At 33.9% G+C, this 11,428-nt stretch overlaps 1 protein-coding gene across 1 annotated transcript in view; it reads right to left on the minus strand.

Moving 5' to 3' along the window:
• LOC123260476 (otoferlin) overlaps positions 1–10,129 on the minus strand; it is a 57,816-nt gene extending 47,687 nt beyond the window's left edge. The window contains exons 1-6 of the mRNA XM_044721585.1: positions 9,962–10,129; positions 9,737–9,878; positions 9,364–9,517; positions 9,053–9,224; positions 1,845–2,034; positions 1,574–1,779 (exon numbers count right to left, since the gene is read on the minus strand). Of these exons, the coding sequence (XP_044577520.1) occupies positions 1,574–1,779; positions 1,845–2,034; positions 9,053–9,224; positions 9,364–9,517; positions 9,737–9,878; positions 9,962–10,129 (1,032 nt within the window). The remainder of the gene's footprint in view (positions 1–1,573; positions 1,780–1,844; positions 2,035–9,052; positions 9,225–9,363; positions 9,518–9,736; positions 9,879–9,961) is intronic.
• Between the last annotated feature and the right edge of the window lie 1,299 nt (positions 10,130–11,428).

Genomic DNA, 11,428 nt, shown 5'->3' on the forward strand with positions numbered 1-11,428 from the left:
ACTCTCAACATTTCAAAAAAAGCAGTTTTCTCGAAACTAAAATTGATTTTTTGTTATTTATATCGCACTTACAGGTTAATATGAGTACAATTATATCAATTCAAGTAATTTATCAGGCACATAAAATATACTTCAATAATAATTTTTTTGTTTAACATAGTAAATAATAACATTAAACATAATCTTTTCTGGACGTCCGTGTATGGATAGGTGTATGTAGCAGGGAAATTGGTCCAAAAAATGATCGTACCGGAATAAATTTTTTTTTATTATCTAAAGTACCACACGACGGATTTTCTCAATTAATATGAGCGTTCAATTCACTGTCGTTAAATTATTATTTATAAAATACTAATATATGACTGTGGGTTTTTTTGTATATCTATCTATACATTTTATTATAGTATTTTTTTCCTCACCTTAGAGTTATGGCGCCACTAAACCATAGCAGAGTTTTCTGTTTTTTATTATTTTGCTTTTTATCTTTTATTTTAAGGGGGGAAATACGTGTACAGGCTTAAAAATTCAATTTTTTTTTTTATAAAATGCTTGTAAAACTATTCAAAAATATAGATTGAAAATTTCAAGTCAAAATTTCTATTCGTTCAAAAGTTATAAGCGATTTAGTAATTACTTTAATACTATTTTACATTAACTTTTTCTGTCACTTTTTTTTTCAAGCGCGTTTTTCTCGAAAAGAGTTTTTTCAAAACTGTGTGCAGTTTAGCTCAAAGAGTTTTAAACCAATCATCTTGCGATATGGCTTATAATTTTTTTTACACAATTACCTTGAATATGAACCTCAATCGAAAGCGATATTTTTGTTTAAACTAATTTTTTTTAATAAACAATGTATGAAAAAGTGCTAAAAAATCACGACTCAATTTCACAGCCCTCTAAAAAATGCAAATTTTTACTTTTTTTTTTGTGGAATTCAAGTTCATGTGGAAGATACACATATAAATGAAGTAATTTTTCTGTGCCATTGATTTCAAATAAAAATTGTGGCTTCCATACTGCACACAGACTGCTAAGTCGGATGACAACCTACGATGTATATCAGCTGATATCTCCGCTATTTATTAACTTATATTGTTGTTTAATACGAAAAAATACTCATAGATGTATGTATAAAATAACCTGATAGTTTCAATAAATAATATTAATTTTTTATACCTTAAAATAATTAATGAAAATCAGTATGAAAACGGCCTCCTACACGTATTTCCCCCCTTAATCAATTTTATTGTGAAATATGAGATTACGATGCGTGCACTTTTGGATTTTCCAAACTTTTTGATTATCTTGAATCAAGTGGAAAAATTCTTGATTTGAGAAATTATTCTGGATTCAAGTAAATTTTACTTGACTTAAGAATTTTTCAAGATAATCAAACTCTTTAAAATGATGTTTTTAGTTTAAGAATTTTTCTCTTGAACCAAGTTTATTATTTGGTCAATGTAATGACCGCAGAAGTGATTCATTATAGGCTTGCTAAAAACGGCGCGATGAATAAGATTGACCTTTGGCGGGTTGTTGGAATAAATTAGCTTAAATCATAAATCTAACTTGCCTCAATAATTGGAGCCGTTGGCTCAGAATCCACTCCAGTAAAAATAGGGGCTTCTGAATCATCAATTTCTGTTTTCAGAGAAAGAAGCACTCTACCTTGATAAATAGGTCGCGTATTCTGACACTTGGATACACACGAAAATTCGGAACCTTCGCTAGTACCGTTGTAAAACTGAATGAAGGATGGCCCATATGTTGGCAGAAATCCTACAAATTTTTAATCAATTGTTTACTTATAAAATGTTAAATATTTAACTAATATCGATGCTTACCATATTCACTGGAATTCGATAACTTGGCGAGGTTGAGCGTGAAGGTTGCCAGTGTCTTTGAACGGCAACTATCTACTTTGTCTTTTAAAGCAATTCGAGCGCGATATGATAAAGGTGGAAACATTTCAGTGAATATTATTTTTTCGTTGAAGCGTGGAGTGTAACTCTCGGTGTGACAACTCGTTTCACCCTTTAAATGCATAATAAAATTATGAATTATGGAAAAGTACTTTTCGGTAAGATATAAATGTTCAGATAAATCTTTCACGCAAATGCTCTTTTTATCGCCATAGAGAGTTACGGTAATTTTATTGTAAAATAGATTTTTTCAAAGCTTAATTTTATTTTTAATAAATATCTTTATGATCCTTGAATAATTTATGCAACCATAAAGTGGGATCAGTTGGATTTTTTAAATGTAACAATTTCGTTGGCAGGCGTAACATAAAAAGATTTCGGTAAATTTCAGGTACGTTACGTTTTAATGCTTCAAGTTTTATCGTTTTGGAGGTTTTCATTTTATAACATTTTTTTAAACTATTCAACGATTGCTCCTAAATCCAAGCTGATTTTTTTTTTTACTTTTCCGTGCAAAAAAAATTCTGAATCAAAATGAATTTAAGATTGAAATTCATATTTTGACACAAATATGAATTAGTTTTGAGATCAATCCAAATTTTAAATTGATTCGTAGATAGAAATCAGCACGCCTGTAGAACTTTCGATCCTGCTTCAGAATTTTAATGAAGAGTTAAGAATATTGAGGATAAATTTTATGTATAAAATTTGTATACAAATCAATTTCAAATTTGGATTAATCTCAAAACTAATTCATATTTGTGTCAAAATATGAATTTTAATCTTGAATTCATATTTTGAATTTTTTTTGGACAGGTTTTAAATAATGAACCTTATCAATTTTTGATAACTTCCAATTCTATTGAGCATCGTTTCAAACATCAAAATTAGTTTTGTCTCATATTAAAAAGTCAACTAATTAGCTTGAAAATTTTAAATCATCCCAATTCATTAAAAAGTTATTGCGTTCGCCTAAATTTTTTATGGATTGTCAAAATCATCAATGTTCATATAAACACCTTAAAAATTAAAATAATTACCCAAATTTATTTAAAAATTTAGAATAATTATTTAAATTCATCTAAACATTTTTGAAAAAAATAAATATAATGGTAAGCTTATTTGAATTTCTGTGATAATTGTCTAAATTATCGAGGTTAATCCAAAAATTTAATTGTTATTTGAAAAAACAACAAAATTTTAAGATCTAAATGTGCATTTTTTTAACTTTTGAAAATTAGATTAAATTAAGAAAAAAAAAACTTTGAACATAATTTAGAATTTGATCTCATTTTTAACTTCCCTCTAAGAAAATTGAAAATTTTCAAAAATCGGGTTTATTGGTTTTACCCCGTTTTTCGAAAATCGAGTTTTCATCAGATCTCGACGTTTTGAGGTCCTAGGAAGCTTTCCTGGCTATTCCCGCGAGGGTGTCACTATGTCTGTATGTGTGTGTGTGTGTGTGTGTGTGTTTTTTTGTAGAGGGGGGAATCCTTTTTGCGGATTCCAGGCATAGCTGTTTCACCTGGATATGTGAAGACTCGACGCAGCGTCATACTAAAACTCGACGCTAACGCCCCTACTCACTAAACCCTAAACCCCTTTTCTTCTTTCCTCTAATCCCTCATGAGAACCACCATCAGGAATCGTGAGGGGAGGAACTAGCTACTGTTCTTCCTTCTGGTGGCTAAGGTGTTAACTACCTTCCTTCTATCTTCTGATATTTGCTCTTCTTCTTTCGGTGGAACGCAAGTCTTTGAGGACTTCTGTTGCAAACGTGTTGGTAGCATTCCAGGCAGCTTCTGATGACAACATTGCTTCCACTAGTGAATCTGGTTGCATTCTCTGGTTCAAGATCCTCTCCAACTCTTCACGCTGTGGATCGAAACGAGAACATACAAAGAAGACGTGCTCCGCATCTTCAGCAACTCCTGGGCAGGACGGGCACTCCGAAGAGTCATCGTGCTTAAAGCGGTGTAGATACTCTCGAAAACACCCGTGTCCCGACACCATCTGCGTAAGATAGTAATTGACCTCGCCGTGATTCCGGTTAAGCCAAATGTCGATCCGAGGTATGAGGCGGTGCGTCCACCTACCCTTCTCTGCAACATCCCATTGTAGTTGCCATCGGCCTATGCTGTTCTGCCGTTCTTCAATTCTAAGTTCTCCAGGGCTCAGTGCAGTTGACCTTTTTCGTTGGTAAAGGACTCGTCTTTCCTCTGCTAGAACTCGAAGAGGTAGGGTTCCGGCAATGACGCACACTGCTTCTTCTGATATAGTGCGGAAGGCACTAGCTACTCGTAGGGCACTCAGTCGATATACTGGTCCAGCTTTTCTCCATGATTCTTGGGTTTCCAGTGCATCAGCCCAAATGGATATTCCGTAAGTGAGCACTGATGTGACTACTGATGACAATAGTAGCCTCCTGCTCTGCATTGGGCCTCCGATGTTAGGCATCAGCCGTGCGAGACTAGCCCTCACTATTGACGCTTTGGCACTGACGTGTTCCACCTGCTGCTTGAAGTTGAGTCGGGCATCCAGCATCACTCCCAGATAATGGATAAATGGTTGTGATGTGATTTCTTGTTCACCATGTCCATCCACAAATTGACTCGTCTGAATGTAATATCAAATGCCATTTCTATCTCTTCGAGGTGCTTTGCGAGATCACGACAGCTACGTCATCCGCATATGCTACAAGTTTGACTCCCGTAGGCAATGCTATTCTCAGGAGGCCATCATACATGATGTTCCATAGCAGAGGACCTAAAACTGATCCCTGTGGCACTCCTCCGGTGATTTCGTACTCTTTCGTACCGTTCTTCGTGTCATATTTCAGAACCCTATTTGTGAAGTAGCTCGCTACCATTCTACGAAGGTATCCTGGTACATTTTTTTCTTCTAGAGCCCGCATAACGCAGTCCCAGTTAGCGGAGTTGAAGGCATTCTTGATGTCCAAAGCAGCCACCAAGCAGTATTTCTTCTTTCCACCCTTCCATCTCGTTCCGGCGATTGCATCCTTGGCTGTATCAACAACCAATTTGATTTGAAGCATTGTATGGGTCTCTTCGTTGCTCATTCGGCAATTGACCTAGCCGATCCTTATTTTGCAGTTTCCCTCCAGTAACTTTTGTGCTGCAGCTGCTGGTAGTGACACTGTGGCTGTCTGCGTACCCCTAAAGGCTTTACGGATTTTGATTGCCTCTAGTGGGATTTCACAACTTTATCCAGCTTCCCTCTTTAGAGCGGTCTGAATATGCTCTTTCGTCGTGTCATCATCGACATCTCGGATCTCGATGGTCTCTTGTGGTCCTTTGCAGATCACTTTGGCCTCCTCCTTAAGGATGTCTGCGATCGTTTTTTGGAGAGCTTGGCCTTTGTCAGTGCTCCTCCTCGAAATCGTAATTAACAAGTCACCACTTCTGGTCTTGTTGATCTTATCTACCGTTGAACGAACCTGCTCATCTGGGACGTCCTGCTTTATGCGACGCAGAATCTCGGCATACTTTGTTTTCTCGGCCGGGCGGATGATCAGTACGTCGGGTCTGATCCATTTGCGTGGTTTTTTCCGCTTAGGCTCTGGCCTGGGCTCCTTCGGCGGCTGCTTTGAGAGTTGCTCTCTAGCTAGCTTCCTCTTCTCCTTCTTAGACTGTACTTTTTCCCAATCAGTCGCCTTCTTAGGTTCGTCGCCCTGCCCTGCCAGTCGTTGGGGAGGGCTTTTTTTCAAGTCCTTCTTCTTTGTGACTTTGTCGGTTGGCTCTGGCGAGTTTCGGTCCTTTCTCTTTCTAGGCCTTGTGTCAGTTTCACTCTTGTCCTCAGCAGCAGATTCGCCGTCACCGTCGGCTCCAGTGTCCATTGCTTCTTCCGTCTCAACTTCAGTTTGAATGCGTCGTCGTGATGACTGCCATTCCCCGTCCAGTTTCTTGAATCTTCCAAGAGCATTGACTACACCGGTTGTCTTGGTCTTTATCTCCTTGTGGATATTGACCTTAGTTTGGACAAACTCTTGCAGCTCAATGGTCAGCTTTTCAAGGCGCTCCAGCGCTTGCGTTCTCTTCATTTCAGCGCTTGCTTCAATCGCTGCTTGTTGGGCATGAAGCCCGTTTCCACTCTTGTTTGTTTCCTGTAAATTACTCATACTTTTTGATTTACCAGCGCATCGTACGAAGTGGAGCGGGTTGTCATAACTAGGAACGGGTGTGCCCTCGGAGATAGTACTCCTACCCCAGTTCCCTGAGGCCTAGCCGACACTTAGCCAGTCCCGGAATACACGGACGGACTAAACTCGCTCGGGGCGGTGAAGATTCCGATCTCTAACACTCACTGTGTACTTTCTGATCAAGGCCCGAAGTGGCTGGCTCCTGATCCGCTACTGTAACTTACACCTCGGCAGAGCAAGCTCACATCAGCCGTAGCTCGCATCGTCAGAAATAATTGACACGGGTTCCGGACACTCCCAGTGAGTTACAGCAGGGAACGATCGTCTTGCTAGGTCAGTTAGTGTGACCAACCCATTAAAGGGGGGGGGAGTTTTGTCCACGGGAGCGTATTTTATTTGGCTCCTACCCTCTGTACCTCATCAACTAAGAGACCTAGTGTCATCCAAGGACAGCGAGCGTTCTCCCATCCGCTACGGGGAGACGCGCCTAGAAGCAGTTTCTCCTCTGCCGCAGGTGTATGTGTGTGTGTGTGTGTGTGTGTGTGTGTGTGTGTGTGTGTGTGTGTGTGTGTGTGTGTGTGTGTGTGTGTGTGTGTGTGTGTGTGTGTGTGTGTGTGTGTGTGTGTGTGTGTGTGTAAGTATGTAAACCTCTTATAGCTTTTGAACAGTTGAACCGATTTCATCGCGGTTGGTGCCATTCGAAAGGGCTTGGCCAAACTTAGATTTTCTGTTAATTTGAACCGATTCGGACCGATAGATTTTGAGAAATTTGAAGAAGTCTAAAAAAAAATAGGAAAAAAAATTTTTTCTGAAATGGTTTTTTTGGGATAACTTTTAAACGGCTTAACCGATCGATTTTAAAAACTATTCAGCTTTCAACCTTGAAAAACCACGTCGATCGCCGCCAATCCGATCAAAATCGATTGATTCGTTCGAGAGATATCGCGAACGAAAGAAAACCAAAAAAAGTGTTTTTTTGGAGTTACTCCGAAATATTTAGTTTGACCAATTGAAACTTAGAAATTCTTCATGAGGCTTAAAAAACTGCGGAGAGTGCCGCCAACCGCGTAAAAATCGGTTCATTCATTCAAAAGTTATTGCGGTTTGAAAATTCAAAAAATAGTGTTCTATGAAACTTCTATCTTTTCCTAATTTTTTTCGTAAGATTTATAAAAATTGTATTAGACATTAACAAAAATAACAATAATGATAATATTTAATTTCAAACAATAAAATTATTCTTATAATGTGATTAAAGGTTCATTTTATCTTCGGTATTTATTCAGCGTCTGTAATATAATTACTTTGAAATTTAATTTACTTACAGCTACAAGAGTCTTGAATCATTAATCATTTGATTGAATAGAATATTAAATGAGATGAAAAGTAGCAAAATATCATTTTTAAAGATCAAATTTATTTATACCTGTATTTATCTATAAGACCGTAGACTTTTTTAATTTTTTCCAACACATTAATCAACTGTGGGACAGATATGATTCGTGATAGCGAAAAAGCAATAAAAAAAATGACCACATGTATAGTATAGAGACAATCGATTCGTCTGACAGACAAGGTAGGTGTGCAAGTAAGCCGATCGATTTTGGTAGTTGGCTAGTGTAGCAAATACAAACGAGTAACGGTGTATTTCTGACTACATAACTCAGCGACATATCGATCATTGCGGGAAATATGTGTCGAAAGATATTTATAGTTTCCGAGTAGAAATAAACGAGTTTGAAGTACTAGACTACTATTCAGCTGGCTTTAATGTATGGGAGTTAGAAGTCAAACAACTAAACAAATATTTGTACCGGACTATGACGAATTTGTAGAAATAACTAATGTAATGAAATATGCATACGATATAGTTGTTTAGATTGTTTGATTAATGATATTGCCAATAAATGTAATGCGTATTACTATTGCAATAAATGATGCTATTATTTCAAAGAACGTTAAAATTTTATTATAGGTAGCAAATTTATTTGGCTAAACAGTTATTACGAGGCTCTAAAGAATTTAAGTAGTTTTGATTTCTGTCTTGTTGAAAAAAGACTAAATTGATAAAAAAGTTAACTTGATTCAAAAGCAAAAATATTGAACCAAAAATACAATTTTGAAGAAAATGATTTTTTTGGTACAAAATTTTTGCCCTTGAATTAAGTTAACTTTTTTATCAGTGTACGAGTGATCATTTCAAGAGAAGGAATTTTGTTTTGAACACTTTTTCTAATTTTGAAGTCTTAAATTGACGATGTTCGACTCTAGAATTATGACACATTCGCAAAATGAGTAATAATTAGAAAATTTCGAATAGATAATTTAAACTCAATGATTTTTGAATAGGAAAAGTAGTTTTACCTTCAGATACATTTTCTTAGATGGTTTTTCTAAATTTATAGATTATTATTTTTATATAATTCTGCATTGAATGGCAAAAAATAAAGGGTCATAAAGAGATTAGTAGGGTAGAAATACCTTATGCAAATATTTAAATATCCGGTAGATATGTAAGAACGATCGATACATTAAGATGGTAAAAATTTCAGACTTTAAACTAAAGCAGCTTTTGAGAAGAGCGAAAAGTTAAACAGATGAAGAACCATTTTTTTTTTTATTGGAGTTTCTAAGTTTTTACCGAACTATTTAAAATTAAACTTTTATTTTTATGCAAATAATATATTAAAATAAATCATCTATGTATTTTCTTGGATATAATATTTTTTAAATTCGAGTGTTGTCAATTTAAAGTTACCAAATTATTATTTTTTTATTACTAAGAAAGTTAATATGACTAGACGTTTTAAAAATAAAATATTCAAAAATGAGTTAAATGAAAAAAATGTATGTATTGAAGTTCTAAAATTGATGACTGGGATTATCTGACGGTGATATTTTCGAGGCTTTAAATCATTTTGTCAATAAAAATTTCTATTGACGTGAATTAATATCTGTCAATTAAACTTACTTTCATTCCAGCGAATGATATTTGAATGAAAGGATTAACAATGTTATCGGAGTTCCCACAGCAATGACTCGTATTTTTACATGGTAATCCATCCGCTCGAAATACAATAAATATATAATGCGCCTTTTGACGACCTGTCGCGCAAAAATTCGCTATTGGCATCAATAGATTTCTGCAAATTATAAATCGTCTGTTAAAATATTAAAAAGAATTTTTTCAACTCTAAATAAAATTTATTCTTAGAAAAATTAGAAAGGATTATTAATAAAAAAAAAATTTTTTAAATGTAGAAAAAATTTAAAGAAGCAAACCCTTCGATGTCTTCTTCTTTATCAGTCTCTAGATGAGTCGGAATAGTCGCACCCTTTGCATTAATTCCAATGTTACATTTGACGTACCCTTTTGGACCACCCGTAGGATCTTTAGGATTTGTTAACATCGCCCATTTGTGATAATACTCGTGAGCTGTTTATGATAAAGCAGAAATTAATAAGATAAACTCTACTGTACCTACTCTTACAGGGCTAGAGTTCGTTCAGTCGATAATATCCAGCACTGCTGAATTTCTTCATATGGTATGATGGCATGATGATTAAATACAAATGTAAACCATATGGTTCACATGTTTACTCAGAGATGGCGTAAATCTAACCATTTTTGAACAAATATATGTTTAATAATCACCTGGTTGGTCCCAAACAGTAGAAACCTCAAAAAATATTCCCCCGTGGAACTTGAGCCTCATACATCTCTTCAAGTACACGGATATCGAAATCCTGGTATGGAGAAATGTATCAAAGTCTCCCGTATAATTAAATATAAAATACTGGGGAAAAAAAGAACATAATTAAATTAATTATTGACTTATTTTTCTGAAAATTAATTAATAGTAATTAAAAATAAATTTACTTCGTTGTAATAAGGAGAATCGGTGCGATTTCTTATTATGGTTTTTTTCTTTTGATGCCCGACTTTTACCACTACCATCGGGTTGGAATTTTGTGCTAAGTATTTAGCCTCGATAATAGTCACCGCCACTTGGTAAGTTCCGTGCTTGCCTTTTCTTCTTCTTCCCATTTTGTACGAGTGGTTATTTATCGATTATTTTTACACAAACATAAATAAAAAACATAACCATTTATCATGTTAATGAAAGCATTGACGCTTTTGTTTTTTAAATTAATTTTTTTTCTTTTAATTTTAATTTCTATTTTTCAATCATTTATTATGTTTAAATATTTATAAATAGGATAAAAATTTTTTGACTAGATTAATTGTATTGTAAGAACATAAATTTACTATAGTTTTCAATTTTTCTTGATAAAATTTTGATTTTTCAAGGAATTGTCTATTGACACAATGTGTTATAAAAATTTTTCAGTTATTTTTTAAAAGTAAATCGCAAAGTTTTTTAAAAGTCCATAAATAATATTAATATCGATTTTGTAAAAATAAATAATCGTTATAAAACAAAAATTTTATTTTTTTCAAAATTAGTAATTGATATTAAAGACGATAAAAATTTTCTAAAAGTCAGTCATTTTTTAGAAGCAAAATAATTTTTATGATTCAATTAAAGTTTGTATCCTATTCCGAAAATTGTGAATTTAATAATTTTAACAAAATTCAATTGATAAACTAATTCCAATTTATTATTTACTTATTGGTGATCGATAAGTTTTTGTAATTGTCTATTTGTTTTTTTTTTTTAATTAAAAGTTATTTGAAAAGTGACGTATGTTTGGAAAAATTGCGAATGTTGTAAGCGAAAAATATTAATCTTTAATAAAAAATGAATTTTATTGAAAAAATTGACTCAATTTTTGAGAAAATTGCGAGTGTTGTAAGCGAAAAATATTAATCGTCAATAAAAAATGAATTTTATTGAAAAACTTGACTCAATTTTTTGTTATTTGTAAGTTAATGATTCCACATTAACATTAATACATTTTTTTTAATTATGTACTATGTATCGACGACAATTAGCAATTTTTAGAAAATCACTCTAATTTTTGGTAAAATTTTCCTATTTAAAACGATGCACATAACAAAAGTTTCATTCAAACCAAGAAATTATTTTTAAAGATCTAATTTATTTTGGAGCAAGACCACAAACTTTTTTTGAACCAAGAAAATTCTCTTTTCACAATAAAACCACTTTAGCTAAGCGAATTTCTGTTCTTTTAAATATTTTCATAAATCAAAGAAGATTTTTTTTTAGAAGTTCTCAAAAGAAAAATGAGAAATCACAAAATTGATTGCAATTAAATAAAAAAAATTGACAAAAAAAGTAAAAACAAATTAACATTTTCTCCGATCTCGGTTTAAACTCAAGATTGTCTTGGGACAGCTAAGAAAAAAGCCATAAATATTGGG

Source organism: Cotesia glomerata, linkage group LG3 (genome assembly GCF_020080835.1).
Source record: "Cotesia glomerata isolate CgM1 linkage group LG3, MPM_Cglom_v2.3, whole genome shotgun sequence".
Taxonomy (NCBI): domain Eukaryota; kingdom Metazoa; phylum Arthropoda; class Insecta; order Hymenoptera; family Braconidae; genus Cotesia; species Cotesia glomerata.